General features: G+C 38.7%; 2 protein-coding genes, 1 long non-coding RNA gene and 1 pseudogene across 6 annotated transcripts; 2 read left to right on the forward strand and 2 right to left on the reverse strand.

The window, feature by feature from the left end:
• The first annotated feature begins 661 nt into the window (after window positions 1-661).
• LOC130497726 (probable xyloglucan 6-xylosyltransferase 5) lies at window positions 662-2574 on the forward strand. Its single transcript, XM_056990783.1, has one exon. The coding sequence runs from the start codon at window positions 936-938 to the stop codon at window positions 2313-2315; it is 1380 nt and encodes a 459-aa protein (XP_056846763.1). The 5' UTR covers window positions 662-935; the 3' UTR covers window positions 2316-2574.
• Window positions 2575-2673: 99 nt separating this feature from the next.
• LOC108817022 (putative pentatricopeptide repeat-containing protein At1g74400) lies at window positions 2674-5771 on the forward strand. Of its 4 annotated transcripts, none has more exons than XM_018589603.2 (6): window positions 2674-4198; window positions 4380-4534; window positions 4762-4833; window positions 5108-5162; window positions 5266-5404; window positions 5675-5771. In XM_018589603.2, exon 1 carries the CDS (start codon window positions 2797-2799, stop codon window positions 4195-4197), a length of 1401 nt encoding a protein of 466 aa, XP_018445105.2. In that variant the 5' UTR covers window positions 2674-2796; the 3' UTR covers window position 4198; window positions 4380-4534; window positions 4762-4833; window positions 5108-5162; window positions 5266-5404; window positions 5675-5771. The 4 variants fall into 4 exon arrangements, with proteins under 4 accessions (XP_018445105.2, XP_056846761.1, XP_018445109.2 ...); XM_056990781.1 differs by having other exon boundaries at window positions 4387-4534; XM_018589607.2 differs by lacking the exon at window positions 4762-4833 and having other exon boundaries at window positions 4380-4717.
• LOC130497727 (fucosyltransferase 3-like) lies at window positions 5514-7244 on the reverse strand (annotated as a pseudogene).
• Window positions 7245-8324: 1080 nt separating this feature from the next.
• Window positions 8325-10066, reverse strand: LOC130497464 (uncharacterized). The gene is made up of 7 exons (XR_008936461.1): window positions 9940-10066; window positions 9775-9858; window positions 9600-9671; window positions 9256-9379; window positions 9106-9162; window positions 8913-9030; window positions 8325-8771 (listed from the first exon to the last, which is right to left on the reverse strand). It is a non-coding gene; the product is annotated as an uncharacterized LOC130497464 (long non-coding RNA).
• Window positions 10067-11101: the final 1035 nt, after the last annotated feature.

The raw sequence follows: 11101 nt of genomic DNA on the forward strand, positions 1-11101 counted from the left end.
CCAAAACTTTATTCAGCTCAACTTGACATAATTTTCTGTTAACCGAACTAGTCTTTCTACCCGAACCCATAGGACCAATCATATCATACTAACTAGTAACGACCGTTATCCCTCGACCATCGGTTACTTCCGTATTGTCTTACATGAAGAAGGGCTTTTGTGGGAATTGCAATTGGATAAAACCGGTTGATTTTCAAAATTAAGGATTTATTAAATTTGAGAATTTTTCATATTTTAAAAGTATACAAACTATTGTAGTTTAATAATTTTGAAAATTTTAAGGTTATATATAATATTTCGAAATATTGTTTTATGAATTAATTTGTAACATTTAAATTCCAATAATACTAATTTGATAAGATTATAAAATTATTTAAATTATTTTTTTGATAACAATAAATTTTATATATTAACTAACAATCATCAAACCAATTACATTTAAATTTTCATAAAATGTTAGAATCTAGTGACCGATAATTATATAATTTAAATTTTAACAGTTATTCAAATTTAGCTTCAAATTTAGCTTCGAGTTCCAGTGACACTTCCTAAAAGGAAATTATTTTCATAAAAATCGTTTTTAGTGAAAACTAAAAACAATTTAAAATAAAACAATAATAATGACATTTGTCGGTGTGAGTGAGCTGTACGCGATCTCCCCCTTCTTCTAGATCGAGCGAAGCATTTTCCTCCGACAATGTATTTTTTAATTATGACAGTGCTTCCGCATTATTGGGTTTAGTTTCGTTTTTTTAATTAGGGTTCTTCAGATCGAATATCCCTAAAGATCTGATCTTTCTTCAGATCCGTAAGTACACAGAGTGAGAGAGAGACAACTACAAAGACTGTCTTTTCAGACAACAAAAAAAAAGGAACAGACTTTAATGGTCGTCGCAACGCTCTAAACTGAAAATCTAAACGAGAAAGGAGAGAAAATGGGTTCGCCGGCGCATAAAAGACCCTCCGGAAGCGGCGGCGGAGGAGGACTCCCGACGTCGACGGCACCAAACGGCGGAGGAGGAAGAGGAGGCGGTCGCGGCGTGTTGCCGCGCGGCAGACAGATGCAGAAGACGTTCAACAACATCAAGATCACGATCCTCTGCGGGTTCGTCACCATCCTCGTCCTACGCGGCACGATCGGAGTCGGGAACCTCGGGAGCTCGAGCGCCGACGCGGTTAACCAGAACATCATCGAGGAGACTAACCGGATCCTAGCCGAGATCCGGTCCGATTCGGATCCGACCGACTTGGATTCTCCTCAGGAGACGGAGATGAGTACCAACGAGACGTACGCTCTAGGGCCTAAGATCACGGATTGGGATAGTCAGCGTAAGGTATGGCTTGACGAGAACCCTGAGTTTCCTAGTACTACTGTCAATGGCAAAGCTCGGATCTTGTTGCTTACAGGGTCTCCTCCTAAGCCCTGTGATAACCCTATCGGTGATCATTACCTGTTGAAGTCTGTGAAGAACAAGATTGATTACTGTAGGCTTCACGGGATTGAGATTGTGTATAACATGGCTCATTTGGATAAGGAGCTTGCCGGGTACTGGGCAAAGTTGCCTATGATTAGGAGGTTGATGCTGTCTCATCCTGAAGTTGAGTGGATCTGGTGGATGGATAGTGATGCCTTGTTCACTGACATTCTGTTTCAGATCCCTTTGGTTAGGTACGAGAAGCATAACCTGGTGATCCATGGTTATCCTGATTTGTTGTTTGATCAGAAGTCGTGGATTGCGTTGAACACTGGGAGCTTTTTGCTGAGGAACTGTCAGTGGTCTTTGGATCTGTTGGATGCGTGGGCGCCTATGGGACCTAAAGGACCGATACGCGATGAGGCCGGGAAGGTGTTGACGGCTTATCTGAAAGGTAGACCGGCTTTCGAGGCGGATGATCAGTCGGCTTTGATCTATCTCCTGCTTTCTCAGAAAGATACATGGATGGAGAAAGTGTTTGTGGAGAATCAGTACTACTTGCACGGGTTTTGGGAAGGTTTGGTTGATAAGTATGAGGAGATGATGGAGAAGTATCATCCGGGTTTGGGTGACGAGAGATGGCCGTTTGTGACGCATTTCGTTGGGTGCAAACCGTGTGGTAGCTACGCGGATTATGCGGTGGAGAGGTGTTTGAAGAGCATGGAGAGGGCTTTTAACTTTGCGGACAATCAAGTGCTGAAGCTCTATGGTTTTGGACATAGGGGACTGCTGAGCCCCAAGATTAAGAGGATCAGGAATGAGACGGCTGCTCCGTTGGAGTTTGTAGACAAGTTTGATATCCGCAGAACAACGCAGGTGGAAACCAAGCCACAGAACTAGAGGAGCTCTTCGTGGACACGTATAGGTAATATATAATGACACTCACAAATGCAAAGCAAATTTGTTTGCCTGTACTTTGCTACTTCATTGTTTCTTCTGCTCTTTTTATTTTTGTTTTTGTTTTTGTTTGTTGTTGTTTGCAAGAATATTTTAGTTGCAAAATTCATTTTTTCCCATAGATGTTTTTTTTTGTGTTTCTTCGGTCAAATATACTTTGTTACTGCTCGTGACTACTATATTGAAGTCTGTCACTTGAACTTTTTGGCAACTATTATTAACATTGGAAGAAAAGTTAGGGATTAGACTGTGGAATTAGGATAACTGTTACATTTAACAAGTTTGTTATAAGCACCAAAACCAACACTTTTAGCTGAGAGAGAGAGAGAGAGTAATGAGTTAAAAGCGAGTAACCGTTACGCGCCACCTCCATACTTTTTAACCGTTAAAAAATCTAAATTTTAGACGCAACGGTAGGGATACGATGCCGTCTATCTTACGTCATCTTTCGTCTGTGACTTCATCTGGAGGATTGATTAACAAAGTGGATTCCTTTCGTCAACTTCATCACAATACGAACTCGCTCAAGTCCAATCACACCTTGAAGCATTACCTTGAATCCGGAGAGCCAATCAAAGCTCTCTTAAACTTCAAACAACGATTCAGAGAAAGCCCTAGTTTCGTAGACAGTTTCTCTGTATTGTTTGCCATCAAAGCTTCATCCTTAGCTCATAAAGCTCCCTCCTTTATTGGCAAACAGATCCACGCTCTTGTTAGGAAACTTGGGTTTCATAGCGTAATCCAAATTCAGACATCCCTGGTCGGTTTCTACTCATCTGTAGGTGATATTTCTAGTGCACGCCAAGTGTTCGACGAAACTCCTGAGAAACAAAATGTTGTTTTGTGGACGGCTATGATTGCAGGTTACGCTGAGAACGAGAAAGCTGTGGAAGCTGTTGAGATGTTTCGACGGATGGAAGAGGAAAGAATCGAGCTTGATGAGGTGATTGCTACTGTGGCTTTATCAGCTTGTGCTGATCTAGGGGCTGTGCAGATGGGAGAAGGGATATATTCACGCTGCATCAAGAGAAAACGAAGATTGGGTATGGATTTGACTCTGAGAAACTCGCTTTTGAACATGTATGTTAAAGCTGGGGATGTTGAGAAAGCGAGGAGAGTCTTTGATGAAACGTTGAGAAAAGATGTGGCTACTTACACGTCTATGATCGTAGGGTATGCTTTAAACGGTCAAGCTCAAGAATCATTAGAACTGTTCAAGAAAATGAGCCAAGATTCATCTGTGTCTCCAAACGATGTAACTTTCATTGGCGTCTTGATGGCTTGTAGTCACGGCGGTTTGGTGGAAGAAGGGGAACGACAGTTCAGGAGCATGGTTGAGGATTACAATCTGAAACCTAGAGACGCTCATTTCGGATGCATGGTGGATTTGCTTTGCCGTTCTGGTCGTTTGAAGGATGCTCACGAGTTCGTAAATCAGATGCCTGTAAAGCCAAACGCGGTGATTTGGAGAACCTTGCTTGGTGGTTGCAGTCTTCATGGGGATGTTGAGCTCGGGGAAGAAGTTCAGAGACGGATCTTTGAGTTGGACCGTGGTCATGTGGGAGATTATGTTGCGTTGTCCAATATCTACGCGGCGAAAGGAATGTGGGATGAGAAACTGAGGATGAGGGATCGTGTGAAGAAGAGAAGGGAGCCTGGGAAAAGCTGGATTGAGATGGGAAACATTATCGCTGAGTTTGTTTCAGGGGGTAGTGATGATGATGGGAAGCTAATGGTGGGAGAGATTAGCGAGGTTTTGAAGTGTTTAGTTGCTTGTATGACAAGTTATGATTATGTGGTGGACAATTTTAACTCCAGTTATTGAGGTATTAAAATGTGTCGTGTTTCAAGTGAATCTCAGTTTTGTTTTCGGACTTATTCATCAATGAAAGACGTGTGAAACAGAAGATACGTTTAAAAAAAAAAATAGTTCTGACCATTTTACGTGTTATGTTTTCTTTTTTTTATTTGGTTGTTAAATTATTCTTGTTCTCTGATCACTTGTAGCTTACAGGAGCAGTGACTAGTGCGGTGGCAGGCAGAACTTCTCAGTATGGAGTCGTACGTGGGGCTGCACTTGGCGTTATCTGTTGAAAGTGTTGGAGACTTCTCGTGCCTACTGGTACTCAGAGCTATCATGATCGAGGGGTCCATCATCTATGGTTGGTCTTAAAATAAATCTGAGCAATCTTACACGTTTGTCAAGTATATAGGAAGAGAGGTTTTGGAGGTTTTCTTCTGACTTTATTGTCTAGATGGAGAAGGATTTTGAGAGAAAATAACTTTGGTGGAAGATATAATGACATAGCTTTAACATGTTCCTGGTGGACCATCAAACTTATGAGGTGACATAATGGCTTTGATGTTTATTATGTTTTTCTTTTTGTAGAGCAACTGTTTCGTGAGAGACTACTAGATGAACAACTTATGTCAACAATGTTGAATTCAACACCAGTGGCAGGTTCTATTGTAGTTCTCTCTGCTCGCTTCTTCTTGTGTATAGATAGAAACTGTTTTATGAAACTCCACTATTGAGAGGACATTAAAAAGTACTACTGAAAGCTATCTCATATGAACATGACTGCAGACTTCTAAAGTATTTGAAGGGTTATACTCTTACGCTTCTGTATCTTCCTGTGTTCACTCAATGTTCTGCAATTTCCTCTTGTTTAAAGACTGCTTTCACATTAATCAATCATATTAGGTTCTTGAGTTGTTTTTTCTACTTTTTGCAGTTCAGGATTTCTGATGTAAGCTATTAAAAGCGGGATGATGTTGATGGTGGATCAGGTAACTCGTTAAGGAAACTACCTATATCATGTCAAGTGAGATGACCAAGAGGCAGATTATTATCATGACCCTTTGTTCATCTCAGATCCTTTGAATTTTACAGGACATCAGGTGAAATCACACGAAGCTTACCGAGATGCGACAAACCTTTCACCTGGTTTTTATTGATAAATGGCTCGTCAGACATGTGCCATGCCCCATTTGCAGACAGGCCGAATAAAACACCATTGTTGCCGAGCAGTGTACGTAGCAAATTAAACATCATTCCTTTTCAGTTTCTCTTTACTAATTCACTTATAGCAACTTTAGCATCTTCCGTAGGTTTCTACTTTCACAATGTATACTATCATAGACATGAATAAGAACACTTACAGATATGTTAGAGAAAATATTGAACTCGATCAAGTTATGCACTCATACATTTAGATAATTCTTAATATTCCTGACCTGTCTATTGAGAAACTCAGAAACTCTTGACCTTACAAGACTATTCATCTCTTAATATTTTACAGCCATGGGACCCTGGCTTCTGGGAACAGGGCTCCATTGACCTTGCTCTCGTACAGAAAGAGTCATGATCAGTCTCGTTCAATACCCATGGCTTCAACCTCCAAGGCCATGAGCTACCTCACGAGTGAGGACCATGGGCTTGTGACCATCAGCACATCAGAACAACTTAGAAGGTAAATCTCAGTCCAAGCTCTCCTGCTCTCCATGTTCCTCTGAGTTTTTTGGTATTCCTGTGGCTAGGCCTGTGAACACTTATTACCTCTCCCGTCACCGTCGGGTTTTCCCAAATACGTCCCTGATACTCTCAAAGTAGTACCCTGGAGAAGAAGATGAGACGAACACGGCCTTTGATTTTCGGTTTAGAACTTGGCTTGAAGGGAGATGTCTCTCTTTGTCTACTTCAGGAAGCAACTCATGCCTAACTCCACAAGCTAGAATCTGTTCTACCAAATTTGTAGTACCAGAGACTTCAATATGGATTCCTATTCTTTGATCAGCTCTAGCAAGATAAGCGCTGTAGTATCGTGTGATGAGACCCCAGACAACATTAGCTGGGTGAAAGAGATGCTGACCCAAGAAGTAAAAGACCGTTTCTTTAACCAAGAGCTTTTCAAGTTCCTGCTCAAATGAAGAGATGGAGAATAGTGATGGGACAAAATAACTATCTGCTTTCAGGATCAGCCACGGTGTTTCCTTCAACAAAGCTTGACCTTCCTCACAAAAGAAAAGCTTTTGTGGTCAGTGGAATCTAGAACAAGATGGCGAAGAAGAGACTGTTCATTGAGCGGAAACTCTGAGGGAAGAAACCAAGAAGTGTGCGGAAACGGCTCGCAGAAAAGATCAGCCATTTCAACTCCTTGCTCAACAAGTAAAACCCTTTTCGTTAAGAGAGCATAAAGAAAAGCTGAAGCTAGACTAAGCATCCTACTTCCAAGCTCACCATCAGAATTCAACCATATCACATAGCTACAACCAGAGACTCCCCAATCAGACCGATCTCCCAACTGTTTGTCAAGTGTTGAGTTATAGGAGCTAGTAAACGGTCCACACCGTCTGTGAAGATCTTGGTATCTTTTGAATCTAGCTTCCAGGTAAGAAGATTGCTTAAAAGTCGATTCCTTTCGATATAAACTCGCCTCATACCTGCTCAAGCATGATTCTTTATCCAAACCAGGGACAAGATGTTCCTTCTTCTCGCTTTCCTCACCGTCTGATTCATTAGCTGAAACCCAAAAAGCCACCAAAGAGTGTGTTTACTAAATGCAACATTCTTGAAAAGGAATGAGAGGGAAAATCAAAGTTTTTACCTTGATGGAATCTGAGCTGAAGAACCCTGGAAGCTGCAACACTCTCCACAGCATCATCAGAAGGCGGGTCTCTGAGTACCACCGACAGAGAAAAACATAACAGAAGCAACCATAAGAACAGCGAGAAGCAGACCCATCGATTTCATCGAGCTCAAACTTGGTTTCACTGTATCCACTTCGCTAGACCCGATTCGAGTGTCCGGTTGGTCACCGGTTCACCCGCATCCGAGTTCTTCTTGCCACGCTTCATTTGGTTAGAGAGAGAGAGAAGGCAGGTGAAAACGGGTCGGATTTTAAAGTGAGTATTCGGGTTTTGAAGAAAGACTTGAACGGAGTTGGTGGTGGAGTGTGGAGTGCAGACAGAGATCGGATGAACTCATCATGTGATGTGTTTCAGAGAACAGAGATAAACAATGAGTACGTGGCAGAGACGACGACAAGTTTTAGCTACGATTTCATGTAACATTACCATCTAAATTTGTCCTACTGATTTTGTTTTATGAAAAAAAAAAATTGAAGTTCAAAAACATATTTTATTTTTGGAGAAAAACTAATCAATACTGTTAAAACAGAAAGCCTTTTTGAGGTACCCTTCTGTTTTAGTAGTATTTACAATTTTTTGCCACTGGAATATTTTTAAAGGTATGCTTTTAATTTAATTGATGTTTTCTGATTTTCTTTTATTTATGCAGAATAAATATGTAACAGTTTTCGGCTACCTATTATTTTAAGAACACATGCCTCTCGAAATTAACATATCATATAGTTACATATGTTTTGTTATCTGTCAAAAACCTTTTTATTTAAACAACACTAGGATCGACCCGCTCTACGGGCGGAATAAAAATTAAAAAAATATTTAAATAGTTAGATTAAATAATTAATATAATTTTATTATTGAAAAATATACATATTTGTTAAATTTTGTACATATTATTATATTTAAAGACTAAATAAAACATGCTATCTGAGAAATAAATTATATCATTTTCCATCTAAAAAAGTTTAAAATAATTTTATTTTCTTAAGTAATATATGCTCTAATCATACATTATATTTTTTTTCTGGAGTTGGATGAATATAAAGAAATTTACAAAAAAAAAAGAAACGAACTTGTAAATATAGAATAGAAAACTACCGATGAGAAAAAATTCTTATTAGGACAGTTAGTTATTAGTCATATAAATTGAAATCAGTAACATTAAAATATCGTATCTCAACATGTTCGGCAGATTAAGTTTGACAAAATTCAATCAACAATACATACACTTGGTTTATTCTGAATGAATAGTTCTTTGGTCTTAGAATTAAAATGTTTGTAAGAAGAAAATAATTAATATAGATATTCGGAAGCTTAAATAGTGTTCGCCCAACACAATTGTGTGAACTAATAAACCTTAAATGGTTTACACATTTTAAACAAAGCCAAAACGGGAAACTGATGAATAGTTAGAAACCAACATAACAAAGGTCAACATATTAAATTCATATTATTAAACCTGTCTGAATCCAACTCAAAGCACACACAAACACATGAGAAGTCTAAACACGTGAAAGGAAATATAGAAACATAAGCGTTACTACATCTCAAGCAACACGCGTCTTCTTGATAACATTTGAAGATGTCTTCTTGATAACATTCGAAGATGTGTCGTCCATCTTCTCAAGAGCACAACCAGCTGGGTCTTCTCCCGCCTTCGTTGATTCCTCACCACTCCACCCTCCGGACTCAAACTTTACAGGGATTGGCTTGCCGTCCGGCATGTTATTCTTCTTCATAGTCGTCATCTTCCTAAAATACCCAAATGGTTATACATACACGATCAAGTAAACAGCGAAACTAAATAATATACATCATTCCTACAATTTTGATATCAATATCACACACTGTTACACAATTCGAAAAAATAAATGACACATACAGTACTTTTACCTGAGATGGAGCAGTAATGACAAAATTGTTGAGCTCAGCAATTGTCAGAGTTTCAACCTTTGCATAACTTCTTAGTGGTGGTGCGGCAGATGGATGATCAGTATCCCTAGCCACCAAACTACACAAGCAAACGATGGTAATTAATCTTACTATGCCAATAAACACTTAAACATCTATTAACAGATCAGCTTACTTGTAGAAGCAGGCTTCCCCTGCGTTGCACCGGAAATTGCATTGAGGAAAATACGACCTACACATCATATTAAAGAGTTACAGAAGTGTGATTTCCCTTTTTTCTTTTACATATCGCTATACTAACATACGAAATATAACAATTAAATACCTTTAACAATCTTGGGTTTATGCTTGTAGCAACAATAACTTTTGGATCATCACGCATGCCCTCAAGTTTCTTGTGAAAACAAACAGCCTGATTGTCTAAGAGGCTCAGTGTAACAGACACATCACTGCAAACATATAACATATAATACCAATTGATTGTGGAAATGAAGAGATGCAAAAACAGAATAACAATTACTTATCAATATTAATACATTACATGAACGAACCGATAGTAATCTATATAACACAAAACACACATATATATAAACAAAGTTAAAACAGGGACAATGAAAGAATGCGAAGAGTGTTCTATAAGCATCAGGCTTGATGATATTATAGCTTTACCTGCACTTCAAGTGAGATGCAATTTCGGGAACCTTCTATCATCCAGCATCCGTTTCTTCATAGCAAATCCAGCTATTGTCGATAAAGAAAATGATTATTCATGAAGTCAACAAACAACTACAAAAAGCGTTATAGTAAAGGAAATTATTATAAATCGAATCCACATAGCTCATACATCTCTCCCTCCATGAGGAATGAGGAATTCTCTGAAAGTGTTCAGCCGGTGGACCGTGATAGAAGCTGGGTTGAGAGACTCATGCTGCAATGAAAGAGTTGATTATGAGTTTGCAAAATACCAAGCGTTGTAGATATTAAGAAAAGACAATATAATAGGACCAACCTTATCATTCAGTAGTCATATCCATGATTTCACCCCCTTTCTTCAGAGCTTCCCAGAAACAGAGGAGGGCTTGATAACGATCTGAGAACAACCTTTTTATACCGAGATTTCCCCGTTTCGAAGCAGACAATAAATGTACATCGCGGATGAAAGAATCAAAAAGGACTTTAAGAAGATGAATGTGAAACTGATAAAATTCTGGATTCGAGGAAGAAGGTGAATCGAAACCCTAGAGTTGGAACCAATATCAAGACGGCTGAGAGTGATGAGGGTTCAACCCATGAAATAGAAAACGCCGCGTTTTGCTTATTCAGAATGGGCTTTATAAAGCTTTATTTAAAAAACCCGTGTGAAACCAAAACCCTAAACGGAAATTAAACACGAATAAATGAAACGCAGTGTTTAGTGTAAAGAGACACGTGTCATACTGTGGCTAAACGAATTTGTGACCTGGTGTCCGACGTGGACATCCCAGGAAGGATGAAAAGGCTTCTTTATATATAAAGACTAGGGTTGGCCCGCCCTACGGGCGGGAAGTTATAATTTTTTTTTGTTCATCGGAAGTTATAACTAAACTATTTTATATGAATTTATAAAATTTAATGAAGTATTTTTAAAAATATTTTAGATTGAAAATGATATTATAAATAAATTTGGAACTTCTGAGATAATATTGTAATTTTTAATAACATATTTGGTTTGAACTGAATTCATGTATAACCTTTCTTATATTTCATAAATATAATGTAAGTATAATGTCTTTAACGATTCTTCCTCCCAACACAACTATGCTTCGCGCGCGGGATTTGGTATTTGGGCAAATGTATATTTTATGTTTGTTTCTAGATTAATCAGGTTGTTTCATGTTTGGTTGGAACCAATATCTAATTTTCAAAATCTTGTTGTTTGCCTCCTGCTAGAGACGATATAGGATTTCTCTTCACCATATTTTCGGCAAGGCATACATGTTGATTCTCTGAAGCTCAATTTAATTTGTCGTCAGAACCTAAAGACACAGAGGGTCATGATTTTTTTTTTGTCTGTGTTAGTTTCACGTTATGAGACTTGGGATTGCTTTAATCATTTAATTTAATGGGAGTTTCTGAACTTAATTTTTATGGATGTTTATACTGGGGTAATGAGCCAGACAACTTGGTCCAAA

The sequence above is a fragment of the Raphanus sativus genome, chromosome 7 (genome assembly GCF_000801105.2).
Source record: "Raphanus sativus cultivar WK10039 chromosome 7, ASM80110v3, whole genome shotgun sequence".
NCBI classification, from domain to species: domain Eukaryota; kingdom Viridiplantae; phylum Streptophyta; class Magnoliopsida; order Brassicales; family Brassicaceae; genus Raphanus; species Raphanus sativus.